General features: G+C 45.2%; 1 protein-coding gene across 2 annotated transcripts; it reads right to left on the bottom strand.

Annotated features, from left to right (window-relative positions):
- Window positions 1–648: 648 nt before the first annotated feature.
- Window positions 649–4,965, bottom strand: LOC136539362 (phosphatidylglycerophosphate phosphatase PTPMT2-like). Of its 2 annotated transcripts, XM_066531312.1 has the most exons (7): window positions 4,386–4,965; window positions 3,881–4,003; window positions 3,019–3,112; window positions 2,212–2,294; window positions 2,026–2,115; window positions 1,878–1,937; window positions 649–1,244 (listed from the first exon to the last, which is right to left on the bottom strand). In XM_066531312.1, exons 1-7 carry the CDS (start codon window positions 4,641–4,643, stop codon window positions 846–848), a joined length of 1,107 nt encoding a protein of 368 aa, XP_066387409.1. In that variant the 5' UTR covers window positions 4,644–4,965; the 3' UTR covers window positions 649–845. The 2 variants fall into 2 exon arrangements, with proteins under 2 accessions (XP_066387409.1, XP_066387410.1); XM_066531313.1 differs by lacking the exon at window positions 1,878–1,937 and having other exon boundaries at window positions 4,386–4,959.
- Window positions 4,966–16,003: the final 11,038 nt, after the last annotated feature.

Below are 16,003 nucleotides of genomic sequence, written 5' to 3'. Positions count from 1 at the left end.
AATGTAATGCAAGCAACATAAAAGTATGTTAGTGGGTAAATTTGTCTTTTGTGCCGTCAATTAACCGCTATCTAACCTATCTGAGATGGCAATGGCGTTTAGGAGAACAGAAAATTAAAACCAACGGCAAAGAAGAAAGCCTATAACTTTTAATGATATGCATGGGACGAGTATATATTCTAATAACATACAATGAACTTTACCATTCCCCGTTCGGCGGCTGGCAGAATATTGGTTGAAACTGGCTGAAAAACACTGTTCTTGCTGAATTATTGTGAGAGAAAAACACTATTCCGGCTGAAAAAAGAAGCCGAACAAACCAAATATAGAGTAAACCAAACGAGTACATAGAGTAATCAATAAATGGCCAGGTAGACACGAGAAAAGATAGGACTGGCCCGAACAAAGAGTATCAAGAGAAGAAATACATTCGTTCATCAGGTTCAATGAAAAAAAATATAAACCATTTTTTTACTTGTTTCTTAAGAGAACCTCAAATTACTTCCAAATATCATTATGCTAATTTCAACCAATGGCACGCATGTCAGCTCCTCTTTTTTTAAAAAAATAAAAAAAGAAAAATAACCACCTCGCAGTCCAGTTTGTGAAGCAAGAGAAAAAATACGTCACTAACCCAAGACAAGGAAAGAGTGCATGAGGTTGGCATTTGGTCAGAAAGAGTTCCGTTTTTTCCATTTAACAGCGTAAGTCAACTTATTACATGACATATATACAAACCCGGGCAAGTTCACTCTTGGGTTGCTGCAGACCCACGTTACATATTCACATTGCATATCCTTCTCTTTAATATGTACAGGCGCAAGGCAAAAACACATACTCGACAGTCATGGATTAACCACGACACCTTGCAGTAGACAGGGATGACCAGTTGTTAGCTGCTCAACCTCAAGAGAGCAGCTCTCTCTCCCCACATTCTCAGGTAGAGCCTCCTTGCAGGATCGACATCGAAGCCACAGATACGAAAACCCAGCAAAAGCAGCCTTGCTTGCAAACTGGACACGGTATATCAAGCTTATCTCCCACAATCCACTGTCCATGTTAAGTGCCAGTGCATCCGCATTATACCCTTCGAGGTCTGATTCTGAGACCATCACAAATGCACTATCGTCAAAGGCAACAAGGTTGTGAGTGGCAAGGAACAATGGTGGCTTGATTAAAGGATTGTCCAGGCGACTAGATCTCCCAGTTTTCTTCACTCTTAGTTGATAGAACTCTTGCACAGCCTAAAAAAAGGGAGAGACAAGATAACACATAAGTAGGGGCCGTGTACACTGTTAGATCACCATAAAAAAAAACAGTCAAAATATGAATCAACCCCACCCACCACTTAATGGTCCACAAACAACACAAGTGAACCAACACCGAATAGTACTTCAATATACATATAATCCCTAAAACTGAACTTAAAATAGATTGCCAACATCAGTTAATATTTCTGTTTATCCAATAATAAGGCTTTCAGATCATATATTGAACAAACAAAAAGACAAACAAAGTCAGTCATCTAAACTACTAAGCAGAGACAGACATTATTTCATAGTTCCATCAGAAATTTGCCAAGGACACAGTTATCTCAAATATTGTTACTTGACTCTTCATTAACCAAACAACAAGGCAGCCAAATTTTCTACTGATTTTAATATAAATAGTTGAGCAAAGCCTTGAGGACCTCCTCACCTAATATATAACCAAGGACAGTGTTGTACCAGACAAATAGAATGATGGCCAAACGAGAGTTTGTATCAAAACATACAAAAGCTCTTTGCCCACTAAATTTCCAAGAAACATCAAAGAATACCTAAATTAGCACACAATAGATCTTAACAAGAGGAACAATAATAAAAAATGAGCTTAACTGATACATGACACCTGGCAGGTTCTCCTTTTAAATTCTGAATTGATAACAGCCTTTTCTTCTATGATTACAACACTGAGGATGAGGGTGAGGGTGGGGCTACTGAAATAATTGCATACAGAAGCATGTAAAATTTGGTGGTAACTTACTTGCCACTGTGCAGGAGCTAATAATACCCTAGGCCGACGCAAGCGGACATGTTCGTAAGCTTCAGCAGGAGTCATATTTTTATATTGCACCTAAAGAGAATAGTTAAGCAACGTCATTACTCATATTACGGAAGCAAGCATATCTTTATCTTTATTATTAAGAACAACAAATACTGTTTGGCATACCAAATAGCAAATGACAACCGTAGTGCTACGTCCTCGTCCAGCTTTGCAGTGCACATACGTCAATTTCCCACGTGAAGCGTTTCCTTCAAGTATTAAAATTTTGAAAACAGAACAATTAAGCCATGCACCAAATTGGAAATGCTAAAGGAAATGTACAAGGGAAAGAGAGAGAGAGAGAGAGAGAGAGAAAACACAATCAGAGTGATGAAGTAGTATTATGTCCTTTTTCCATTAAATAGACTCTAGGCAGGTTTCGCAATATACATGTGTTTACGAGAAAAAAGAGAGCACTTGAACAAAAACTCAACTAAAGCAAATTACAAAGTGTGTACCAAGAAGAGTCATGTTTATTATCTAGTCATACTTCATAGAGAAACATCATTAACACGCTTCAGACATAAATTGACGTAAAATTACAATGCAATGCATAGAAGTACATTCCTAGTTCTTTTTAAGAACTAAGAAAAATAGAAGATGCACTAATGCCAATATTAACTAGTGTCTACCTCATCAAATTCATTTGACTGCTAAGCCATGCACCTTCAAACCTTTATTAAGTAGCATGTACATCATAGCATCAAGCCATACAATATGGAAATTTAGGAAGATTTAATAATGTATTTTCTCAGAATCCTATAATATTAAATAAGAACGAACAACCCACTTGTAAAAGGCAAATAGAAACGAATGGACTACCTTATTCTTGAGAACACACTAACAAGCAAAGGTGAGTTGTCATATGACATGTGTAAACTGTGACCTTCATACCCTGTAACAGATCGATATGTATCCTGAGAAGATTCTTACTGTGGATGAAGTCAGCAGCTTCGCAAAGGTTAACAAATGAAGGCGCATAAAGGTAATCCCTTGTTGGTAGCACCAGGTTTTCGATTCCATGAGCCTAAAATCAGATATATATTTCAATTACTTGCTGCATCAGCAAAAAGATTGCAACAGACAAATGCAAGAGGTAACTAACATAGCACCATGAATTGATCAATGCATCGTATATCATCGCATTTACGAAGTAATATTATCACCATCCTATATACAACATCTGATGTCGCGTCAAATGCAGTTATACACATGTAAAGGAATACAGTAGAAAAATGGTAAAAGGAGGACAATACAGCAGCCCTTTATTAATAAATAATACAATGTTGCTGCATGAGCACTATTGTTGCCATAGCCACTACACTAGCTTAGGAAACTCTAATGCCCGCCTACAGATAATATGGTATCAGTCCACCTCAAAGACCAGTGTAGTTTAAGACTTCAAGACCAGTTCATCTAACAATCTCAATTCACTATTCTAATCAGGAAAAACTAAAATCACTCATGAAAACTTCAAGCATTGATCAAACCCAGGATCAGATGGGTGTATTCACGACAAACAAAGCCGCAGACGCACCTGATGTTTCGTATACATTGCCACACCATTGTTCTAGGCAAATTGATTTACAATGTTCTCAAGTTAAACTAGTGGGAGCATATCCTATTCAATTCTCCCGTATCTGTAGCTTATATTTTCACTATACACATCATATACCATCAGATCACATACCTAAAGAGTAAGAACCAACATACGACAAACAAGTGCCTGTGCAAAACTAATCTGTTAGAACAATACAATTACATGCACTCGATCGGTCAGCTCTGATATACTAACCTCGTAGAGGGATGTGGGAACAAGCCTCTCGTACGATTCATTAAGTGTCACCACACCACAAACTCCAAGCGCCTTTAGCCGGAGAACATCGCTAGGGAATGGAACAGCACCCAGCAGGACATGCTGATACACCAAAAACGATTGAAAGCAATGAGAGCAGAATCATCAGAAAATTCTAAACGAATTGAAACATGGAAGGTCAGCAAACATTGTAAAACGTTGCATGATCATGTATTCATGTGCTTCCAAAATCAATTAAGAAAATCCCTAAGCCACAAAGCACGAAAACAAAAACTAATGCGAAACATCATAACTGCAAACTGCCGCACCATCTGCAGAACTGCAGACGCAAGCCGCCACATTCAAGATATAGAGCTAGATGGCGACACAGAGGACACTCAAAATTCCCAAAGAAATCAAATCAAATAATAGATCGGACAAGGAGATCAGAATACCAAAGCAATCACAGCAACATCAATCCAAAAGGAGAAGAAAATTTTCTGACCTCATCGATCTGATCCCACCAGTGGAAGTGCTCCTCGAACCGATTCCTAACGACGTTGTACACAAGCGTCGGATAGAAAAGCATCCGAGCGCCGACACCCACCGCCGCGCGCTTCGCGTCGACGGCCACCCGCATCACCACTCCACTCTCGCCCTCCGCCGCGTCGCCATCCTCGCGACGCGGCAGCAGCAGCTCATCCTCCCCGCCCTCTCCACCTCGTCCTCCACCCGGATCGCCCGGAAGCTCCTCGATTCGCATGCTCCGCGATCAACTCAACTCAGCCCGATCCGATCGGGGCCCCAGAAAAATCGCTCAGAAAAGAAAATCCCCAAAGCCGATCGGTATGGGGAAAGCGAGCGGCCCGAATTGGGGGTTGGAATCCGATCTGAGGCGCTGGATGGAACCGAATTGGATTCTCGATTCAGCAACCGGGATAATCGAGATCGGAAGGTACTCTCTTCACTTTCCTCGCGCTCACGCCTCCTCCCCTCCCAACTCCCAAGCCCTCCACGCCTCGCCTCTCCGAACTCCGAAGAAGTCGAAACTGCCTGAACCAAGCAGCAACCCGCACGTCACCATATGACTGGGCGACGTGGTACCAGATCACTGACAGGTAGGTCGCCTCTTGCCTCGTCCAGTTCTGATTTTTTGTGGTCCATATATACTGATGACAGGGGAGAATATTGAAGAAAATTCACAGCAAAGGAAAAAAAACATACATATAGCCATATAGGAACTTGGAGAAAGATTTCATTTAATTAAGGTAATTTGCAAAAACAACGCAAGCAATTTAGAGTAGTGTCAATGCAGTTTGATGGGAAAGGCACACCCCACATGTATGGGACGTAGATTGGGTGACTTACCTCAAGCAAGTCACAACGTAACTTACGTACCTGTATCCATCGTCCAAACGCTATCGGACAGCATAGAAACAAAAGTGCCTCATCTGTTCGGTCCGGCAGCCCTACGCTCAAGTTCCTCCCGCCGCGCCGCCGCAGGATGAGTTGCCATAGGCCTCCACGCCCGCAGACCTCCACGCCGCTGCAAGCCACTCACGCCACGCTGCAGCAGCACTGCTGCCTCACGACGTCACCGCAGGGCTCCGCGCTGCCGCAGGCCTCTCGCACCGTGCTGTAGTAGCACTTCAGCACAAGGCCATGCCGCTGCAGGACTCCCATGCGTGAAGGTGAAGCAGGATGATGAGATCCAAAGCACAAGAATGCATTATATCCACAAAAATAAAAGCATTTGAAGATCACACAATTGTTAACCGGATCAAGCACAATTCATATTTTTGTACTCTGCTTCCAAAGTATAAGTCCAGAAGAGTCTAACAAATTTTAAATCATTGGAAACACATCAGATTTTGTGTGCTCAAACAACATTCCAGAGAGTCGGCAGCTTTATATATGCCAAATTGAGAAATTTGTAAGACAAGAACTTGTACCGAAGTTGAGCTTCCAGTTTTGGCCCTGCAATTTCAGATCAAGCAAAGTTCTGCCCCTGCTATTTTCTTGTCAAATTCTACCCCAAAGAATAGAATTTACTACAAGTAACGATTGCCATTTTCAGACTTCTGTCCCTGCCATTTTCTTGTCAAATTCTATCCCAAAGAATCAATTTAGTACAAGTAATTAACAACATATGATTGCATATTTGCATTTGAGATCAAGCAAAACAGCTGTAACAATAAACAATAGATAGATCAATCAAAATTGAATGGGGGAGGGGTTCTATTCTGTACTGGATGCGAGGCAGGGAGACACCTCTTGGAAAGCAGGAAAGGCAGCGAGGGCCGGACAATGGTAGCGCGACCAGGTGAAGCTGTGCTTGCGGAGGACGCACGTCGCCACAGCTCGCGGGAGACCTACACGGCGCTCCTCAACGACGGTGTCCTGCAGTCCGCACGTCTCTGGCACATGGCGGCGCTGCTTGGTGGTGTCGCGGCGTCATGCACAGGTCTCCTCTCCAGTCACAAGTCGGCTCGACTCTCCTTCAGGCAGCGGGCGTAGGACGGCTGGAGTTCCCTTCAGGAGGCGGGTGGCGGGCAACGGCCGCAGCACAACCCTGCAGGAAAACCTACGCGGCGTGCACTGCGGCCATCGCCTGCCACCCGCTGCCCGCCGCCTGGAGGGGACTCTAGCCGTCCTGCGCCCGCTGCCTAAAGGAGAGTCGAGCCGACCTACGCCTGCAGAGGAGACATGCGCACGACGCCGCGACACAACCAAGCAGCGTCGTCATCATCCCAGAGACGGGTGTGAAAGGATCAAGATGTCAAAGAGGGGAGGTGAATTAGGCTAATTCTAAATTTCTTGCAATAATTAAACCCTACACATAGCCTATTTCACCCCCTTGTGCCTAAAAGTGTTCGCTATGATTTACCGCACAAAAGTTTTGCACCCTATGTTACAATTCTACTCTAGCATGGCAATTCTAAGAAGATAAAGACATGAATTGAATTGCTCAAATATAAATGCTCAAAGTAAAGAGAGGGAGAGAAACGCGGTGATATTTTTCTGAGGTATCGGAGTGTCGCCACTTCCCACTAGTCCTCGTTGGAGCACTCGCGCAAGGGTGTAGCCCTCCCCCCCTTAATCCGCGCAAGGATCAAGTACTCTCTATGGGCTGATTCTTCGACACTCTGTCGCGGTGAATCGCCCACAACCGCTCACACCATGACTTGGGTCATCCACAAGCTCCGCCGGATGATCACCAAGCTTCCAATCACCACCGAGCCATCTAGGTGATGGCGATCACCAATAGTAACAAACATGAACTCTCACTTGGCCTAACCAAGCCTAATGAGAAGAGTAGATGCACACTTACTACTCTATGTGCACTAATGAGGTCTTTAATCTTGGATTAGCAAATCTCAATCACCCCACTAGGCTTTTGCTCTCCCTTGCACACCAAATGGTTTCCTTAGCTGAAAAAATGAGCAAGAGAGCCTTAATGCACGAGATGGAGGGGTATAAATAGGCCCAAGCCAAGAAACTAGCCGTTACCCTCCAACTCAGCAAAGTCGGGGTCACCGGACAACAAGGTGGCACACCGCCACCCCCTGTCCGATGCCACTCCAACGGCTATATTCCAACTAGCTGTTACTGGGCTAGCACCGCCACCCCCAGGGCGGTGGCACCGCTACTCCAGGGGCGTTGACCAAGCCCCAATTTCCCTCCACTCTAGAATAAAAGCGGCGGTGGCACCGCCACACCTAGGGCGGTGCCCTGTCCGGTGCCCCTCTAGGCAAAACACCGAAAAGACCTTGTCTTTGGAAATAAATGGCGGTGGCACCACCACCCCAAGAGTGGTGCCATGTCTGGTGATCGTCAGAGCTAATTTCCAAACCAGTAGCCTCGGGAGAAATAGGGCGGTGGCACCGCTGCCCCCTAGGCGGTGCACCGCCGCACTAGGGCGGTGTACACCTCCATGTCCGGTGCCACCCCCAGCGCTACACTTCATTTCAAGTCCCGATTCGAAGCGGTTTCTGACTTTCGATGATCTTGGGCTTCCTCTGAGCTACCTACTGCTAGATTTAACAAATGTGCACCGCATTCTTCTCACTAGACATGCCTAGGTCAAGCTACCCATCCATGCCCCCTTTATAGTACGGTCTGAAAGCATCTAGGCCCCTAGTTGGGTTTTGGTGATTAATGATAATACTTGATTACTATGACTAACGTGTGTTTTGCAGAGGCAATTAAGTTAGGTCATGATAATGGCAATTAATTGGGCAATCATGGTTGTCATGCCCCTACGATGGAAATTGTTTCGGTTTTCAAAGGATGGACGACAAGGTTAAGGTTAGAATTTTTTTAAGTGTCGTTTGGTGTTGAAGAGACACTTAGAGTAGTTTAGGACTTTATTTTTCCTTTGGCCGTACTATTAAGAGGGGTATGGACTAGTAGGTTGACCTAGGTGAGTCTAGTGGGTTAGGTGTGGTGCACACTTATCAAATCTAGCACTAGGTAGCTCTAGAGTAGCCCTAAGATCAATAGGACCAAACTTCATTCACATATAATTTCGAATTGGAAGTGAATGGAGAGTCAAATGACTGATCGGATGCTGGTCTGGTTGTGACTGGATGCTGAAGGGTGAGTTCGGTCAGTTCATTTGATCAACTAGAGCCATCTGGTTGCGACCGAACGTTGAATGAAAAGTGACCGGACGTTGGGTGCTAGAGTCCGATCAACTCCAGAGAGGATCTAGAGAGGGAAATTCCTGATCGGACGCGTCCGGTCAGTGCTGACCGGACGCTGGTTAGGATCCAGTTACTAACCGGACGTTGAACAGCGAAGTGACTGGACTTTGGGCGCCAGTGTCTGGTCAACATCAGTAAGGTTCTAGAGAGCAGTTTTCATGACTGGACGCGTTCGGTCAGTGCTGACCGGACGTAGGTCAGAGTCCAGTCACAACCTAATGGCTCTATGGTGGGGATAACTGATCGGAGCGTCCGGTCACCTTGACCGGAGCATCCGATCACCTTGTCCGGAGCGGCCGATCACCCCGCAGAACGCTGACACAACCTCTTAACGGTTCGTTTTGAATAAGGGGGTATAAATATGTGGCAGAACCGTCTAATCTAATGCCTCCCGGAAGTGCTCGTCTTTCATTAGACACTAAGCACTCCAAGGAGAACACCAAATTACTCGGTTTCGTCGGGCACACCCCAGGGGAGAACCCGAAAATCCACATTTTTGCCATCAGGATCACAAATGAGAGAATAAAGCTTACATAATTCTTAACCATTTCTTACATCACTTTTAATACAATATCAGAGTATAATATTTATTAATATAACAGCAGAATGAATTCATATTATCAGAGTTATGAACAATTTAATTGAACAGCGGAATATAAACATGTGATCAGAATTACAGCGGAAATGAATATCTAATCATGACATGATGAAGTATTGATATAAATTACGACAACAGATTATGAAACTTTCATTTATAAAAGCATTTGGTGAGAGTTATAAATAACAACTATGATTGCAACGTAAAGGAATCATCGCTGAGCCCACTAGGAGGTATCCACACACAAGGGTCAGCTCTAGCATCCACCTATCACCTACAACAGGGAGAATAAAACCCTGAGTACTCAATTGTACTCAGCAAGACTTACCCGACAGGAGGAAAGAAAATACTCCAAGGATATCCAACGCTATCTGGCTTGTGGGTTTATTACATTTGCAGGAAGCATTACTAAGCGTGAGTCCTTATATTCGATTTTTATTTACAGCCGCATTGGTTCATTAACTAACCATTCTATGTAAGCACCTGTACTACTTTCAAGCAGGTGGTAAGCAATCAGAGTTCCTTTTTCCATTCCATCTTCCATCTTTCCATTCTTACTACGGTGCTAGACACGAAACAAGCCGTACCGGATTGCCCGGCGATTCGCGAATCAATGCCCCCAGCTGGGTACCCTGAAAACACACGCCCCGCTTGTACCCAAGGCACAAGCAGGACTAACCTACCACTCTTCTGTCTCAGGTGTCTAGGTCCCCGTCCAAACTAGGACTCCAAGCCCCTGCCCCTGAGTCTCGGACTCAGTGCGGTGCAAGGACCTCCTCCACCAAAATAAAACCCTGACAGTCGGTCCAAAAAGAGCCGGATCCGCGACAAGAAAGCAACAAGTCTTCCAAGCGCCCATACCCAAGTATGTGCTCGGGATAATAAGTCTGTGACTTGCCTCAATGGCTTATGCAACGACCGGTCCTTAACCGACCAGATAGGGAAAATAGTGTAACCTAGCCATGCCCCGTGTCCACGACGACACAACCTCTTACACCCACCAATACCCAAACTATATCCCTACCTGATCACTATTTTTCCTTTCCACCATTTATATTTTCCAAGTGATAATAATACAGTAATATATTTTCTATCTCTCGCGAGTGACCGGTAATCACTCGACTTCTACCGGAGACCTGTAGCACAGCATTCTACACGATCCTGTCATACTAGTAAGACTCATAGGATAAAGATATATATGCAAGTGGGTTTCATTCAACTCCTTAAAACTTAATGCACAATTATAATTTAAACTGCTTAAAAGTAGGGGTTATGCACCGGGGCTTGCCTGGGTAAAATATAATCAGAAGTTAGCTTTCCATCATGACAACATGATCTCCAAAAGCACCATTTCTCCAATAACTCCCGAGGACTCCTTGATCCATCGACATCCCTGTTATGATATGCAATGTAATGCAATGCAAAGATGTAATTAATTGACTGCAATCATAACTCATAAAATACGATGTACGCCTCTCGAGTTAACAGGCTAATTCTAACGACAACCGTACTTAGGCTACATATACACATTGTCGGATAAGGCGTTATTTCCCCACAATTATTTTAGTTATATAAAGCAAGGTGTTTCTTTATTTTATTCTATCGATTTAATCCTTATTTGAAATAGAGCACCATTATCTACCTAGCAAACTAATTATTATTGAGCTACAAAAATTACAGTGAGTACCTAATATTGTTAGGAGCCTACTGTACAAATTTTAGATTCAACAACATACCAACTTATCATGGAATTTCCTACAAGTTTATATTTTACAATATTAAGTAGCTTAAATTAATTATATAGCTTCTAAGAATATTATCAAACTATGTGAACAAAATATACTAACAGGTAGATCATGATTTTAGAGACTCAACAAAACTGGTTTGGCATTTTTATGATTTTTCTACACTTTATTTTCAATTTCTAAAAGGCACTGAATTAATAAAACCAAAACAACGCACAAGATAATACCTAGGCGGCCAACTCGGCCCGCAGACGCGTGGTGGCCCAGCAGCTAGGCAGCCCAGCTGGCACCAGTCCGGACCAGGCGGACGGCGCGTGGCGGCCCAACGCAGGGGTGAGCGGCCCAGGCGCGAGTGGCACCAAGCAAAGGCCCGCGGCGCTGTGAGCCCAGGCGATGCGCATGACCAGCGGCCCAGCCACCAAGGCGAACGGCCCATGCGTGGAGAGGGCATGGCCCAAGCGCACAACGTCGACGATAATCTTACGAAACGGCCCTAGGACTATCATTAATTTACCCCGCAGGACATTGAAACTATTCCGGTGAGTCACGTATCTCGCAATAACCACCCTGTACAATATTTCACTTGGACTCATACCCTTATCTGTGTCTTCTTCACACGGCGGAGCTAAGGAGCATCGGCCGACGGGCATGGCCGGCCAACTCGCGGCCACCAACGCACACGTCTGCGTGGGACGACGGAGCGGGACAGCAACGGACCGTGGTGCGGCCGGGCGCCATGGCACGGGCGTTGGGGAGCAGCGGCCCAACACGGGACTGGGGCACGCTCGCACGCGATGGTCAGCTCAGCGTGACAACAGCGAACGGGGGGGCATGGCAAGGCCACCGACAGGTGCGACGGGAGCGGTGGTGGACGAGCTCGGGCTCATAGCACCCACGGCGGCAGGCGTGCTCGCGCGCAGTGGTGATGGTGGGGCGCGGCAGTGGATGCCCCCTAGGATAGCATCGGCGCCCGCGAGGTGGGAGCAGACCAACATCATGAGCCGCGACGGCGTAGAGGGAAACGGGAAGAGGACGAGCAGCGTTCTGTGGGACTATGGTCTAGCACGGAGACGCAATGTGTGACCCCTAGGCGCACCTACGCGCGATGGGTGGGAACCGAGGAGGGGTGTCATCGACTACGGTTGCGATGGGCACAGCGGACGAAGGTGAAACAGAGAGGATGAGTAGCGCTCTGCGGAGCAGCGGCTGGTCGCAGTCTGTCCGGGCGCTCTACAGAGGCGAGGAGCGGGGAAGGGAGTCACGCACAGGCTGGTAGGCGGAGCTATGTGCGGAAATCTGCGCCTAGGCGTGCTCGTGGGGAGGCAGGGCAAAGCAGGGACGCTGCCTGGCAACGGCGCTCCAGGGCTTGGGCACCTCCTTCGGCACAGCAGGAAAGGAGAGGGAGGGGGAAAACAGCGCTTGTCTCAGCTCAGAATAGCAAGCAGGCATAGAGGTAGAGAAGAATGGCGCAACGAAGAAAAAGGCACGGAGGCTTGAGCGAGTACGCCAGAGCACGTGGTCTGGCAGGGCGTGCCAGTTGGCACGGACAAGACCCAGCCGTAGAGACAAGTAAGGCAGGCAAGGACATGCAACAGAGGCAAGAAAAGGCAGACATAGATATTCATGATGCCGCAGAGTGAAACGACGGAACTAGCAGTGAGGGAGGGAAGCAAACAAATCAATATACGGCAGCCACAGCCTGGCCAACCTTCATTATGGCGATCATCAGAGAAAGGACGCGATGGAGAGGGAGTAGTGGCACGACGACAGAACTCGACGATGCGGCGTGACGCTAATAAACCGGAGTTGATTGATTTCGAACAAGGGGGAATGCACTACTGACGACAAGCGATGGAGCAAGGTAGGGAGACGTCCCATCATCGCTGTGGAGCCATTCGCTCGCAAATCAAAACTAAACCAAAGCTCTTCAACTGAGCGTGCTTTTCAAAATAAACACATGAGCTTATATATATATCATTCTATTGATTAATGGATTTTATTTTATTTAAAAAGTTGCATTTCATGCTTAATCTAACGGAACATACTATTCGCTAGCATCATCGTTCGTCATTCCTAAATATTTCTATGCACTTTGTAATTTAACTTGGGCGTTGATTCGAGTCCACAAAACTAAAACACACAGGGTTCGCTTATCGCCTCAAGTACGTTTTAAATCAAAAATCCAAGAACTTGTTTCAAAAATTTTTTTACTTAGGTCTAAATCGCGGTGCTAAACAAGCTCGTAACACCAGGGGTGTTACAAAATACTTCCTCTATTCATCCAAGGGAGGTCTCTTGCCCATTTGATCAGCTGAGAAACACCCTTGAGAGTGCTTTGGAGAGCAAGAGCCTAGTGATGTGATTGAGATTTGAGAATCCAAGATTAAGGCCTCATTAGTGCAAGGAGAGTAGCAAGTGTGCATCCACCTTTCTCATTAGGCTTGTTGTGATCAAGTGAGAGTTCGTGCTTGTTACTCTTGGTGATGGCCATCACCTAGACAACTTGGTGGTGATCGGGAGTTTGGTGATTATCCGGTAGAGCTTGTGGATGACCCAACTCAAGTTGTGAGCGGTTGTGAGCAATTCACCACGATGGAGTGTCAAAGAATCAGCCCGTAGAGATCACTTGATCCTTGCGCGGATCAAGGGGGAGCTACACCTTTGCGCGGGTGCTCCAACAAGGACTAGTGGGGAGTGGTGACTCTCCGATACCTTGGCAAAATATCACCGCGTTCCTTCTCCTCTCCTTACTTTGAGCATTTACATTTGAGCAATTCAATTCTTGTCTTTACATTCTTAGAATTGTCATGCTAGAGTAGGATTAGAACTTAGGGTGCTAAACTTTTGTGCGATAGATCATGAGAATCACATTCTAGGCATAAGGGGTGAAGTGGGCTAAGTGTAGGGTTTAATTATTGCAAAGAATTTTAGAATTAGCCCAATTCACCCCTCCTTTTGGGCATCTTGATCCTTTCAATTGGTATCAGAGCCTCGTGCTCATGTATTTAGGCTTAACCACCTATAGAAAGATGTCCCCACGGGGATTGACCTCCTCCTATCTTTGAGGGAGATGATTTTCCCTATTGGAAAATCTGTATGGAGGCTTATTTAGAAGCTCTAGATGTTGGAATTCTTAGAGCCGCCTCTCTAGGCTTCCTAAAACCTAGGGATCCCACACACCTTCAAGGTGACGAGGTCAATTATGAGAAATAGAATGCAAAGGCTAGAAACACCATCTTTAGAGGTCTTTGCAAAGATGTCTTTAACCGTGTGCGGAACCATAAGGACGCCCATGCACTATGGTCGGACATTTGTGCGCTCCATGTGGGAATAAAGAGCAAGCGTGAGGAACACTATCATCATGTCATGAAAAAGCTTAATTCTTTTGAGATGCTTCCTAAAAAAAGTGCAAATGAAATGTACTCATGCTTAAATGTTCTTGTAGAGGAAGTGAATGGGCTTGGACTTACACAAATGCAACCATCCGATGTTGTAAGAAAGATCTTGAGTGTCCTCCACATTGACAAATATGGACATATTGTGACCATGCTTCATCAATGTGATCTTTCGACCGCTACACCAACTCAAATCTTGGGAAAGATCAATGCTCATGAGATGTATATGCACATCACATCCACAAGATGGCTCTTCTTCTACCAAGAAGAAAGACAAAGACTTGCCATTCAAGGCTAGCCAAGAGAAGGGCAAAGCAAGAGTTGAGTATGAGAGCTCAAGTGATGATGAGATTGATGATGCAAGTCTTGCTCTCATGGTGAGAAGAACTGACAAGATGCTAAAGAAGCTCAACAAGAACGGTGTCAAGTTTGATGGCAAGAAAAAGAAGTTCTTCACTAGCAATAGAAGGAAGCCAATCTCCGAGATGGATTGCTATAATTGTGGAGAACTTGGTCATCTAGCTCATCAATGCCCCAAGCCAAAGAAAGACAAATACAAGAAGTACAAGGGCAAGAAAGATGACTCAATGTACTCATGTTTTAGGGTTACTTATTAATTCTAGGTTGCTTGTTATTATTATGGTTATTTAGGGAATGACTTTTTGTGATGCATTGGTAGAAATGCTAACCCTGAAAATTTTATAGTAGACTCATGATAATATTAGATGCTCTCTGTAATTTTTGTAGCCTCTGAATAGCTAATTTATTAAGGTAGCTAACATACCCTAATTTAAAGCATATGAAATCATTTAAGAAATTAGTTGGTATGAGATAAGTAGAGCTAGCTTGTTAGCATGATAAGCGTGTTCTTATTTTAAGAGTTGCAGTTGTCAAAATATTAATTATTGCATCATCATTGTTGCATGCATATAGAGAACGAGCCACTGGAGATCGTGACCTTTGGCAAGCAGGAGTACGACGAAGTCATCAAAGAGTATGAGGAGGAGATCCTCGTGCAGAAGGACGTTCCAGAGCCGCCCATCACTGACTTTGCTGACACCGCGCCTGCCCAAGGCAAGCCCTAGTGTATAACCCTTATTTTAAATAATAACGGGATATATATATATATGTGTGTTGTGCATTTACGTTACTGGCATTTTATGAAAACTACGTGCATAAATATATCCACCCATGAGTCCTACTAGTATAGGTCGAGTAGCTACTATGCTCAGGATATCGGTAGCGTGGGTGACCTGTCATTGCTCACAAATAAGCGATAAATATGATCACTCCTGATAAAATGGTGGAAAGGAAAATGGTGACTGGGCAGGGATATGGTTGGGTTCTGGTGGGTGTAAAGGGTTGTGTCCTGCGGCCAACAAGGCATAGCTTGGTTACACTTTTTCCCTGTCTGTGTCAATTAAGGACCGGTCGTTGCATAAGTCTCGAGGCAAGTCATAGATCTATTATCCTGAGCGCATACTTGTGTATGGGCGCAGGGAAGACTCGTTGCTCTCCTGTTGTGGATCTGGCTCTTTCCGGACCGACTGATTGGAGGCGGAGATGGTGGAGGTCCTTGCACCGCACTGAGTTCAGGACTTAGGAGTGGGGGCTTGGAGTCCAAGTTTGGATGGGGACCTAGACACCCAGGACATGAGGGTGATGGGTTAGTCCTGCTT

This window comes from Miscanthus floridulus, chromosome 2 (assembly GCF_019320115.1).
Source record: "Miscanthus floridulus cultivar M001 chromosome 2, ASM1932011v1, whole genome shotgun sequence".
Taxonomy (NCBI): Eukaryota; Viridiplantae; Streptophyta; class Magnoliopsida; order Poales; family Poaceae; genus Miscanthus; species Miscanthus floridulus.
The sequence above is the reverse complement of the archived record's forward strand: the minus strand, read 5'-3'. Positions and strand labels throughout refer to the sequence as shown.

Bases quoted from the DNA above. Each gene is read 5' to 3' on its own strand.
- LOC136539362 (XM_066531312.1), bottom strand. From the start codon at position 4,643: ATGCGAATCGAGGAGCTTCCGGGCGATCCGGGTGGAGGACGAGGTGGA. The intron at 2,295-3,018 runs GTAAGAATCTTC...TAATACTTGAAG, and splicing joins AGCTGCTGACTTCATCCACA to GAAACGCTTCACGTGGGAAA. The intron at 1,938-2,025 runs GTAAGTTACCAC...TTGTAATCATAG, and splicing joins TAGCTCCTGCACAGTGGCAA to AAGAAAAGGCTGTTATCAAT.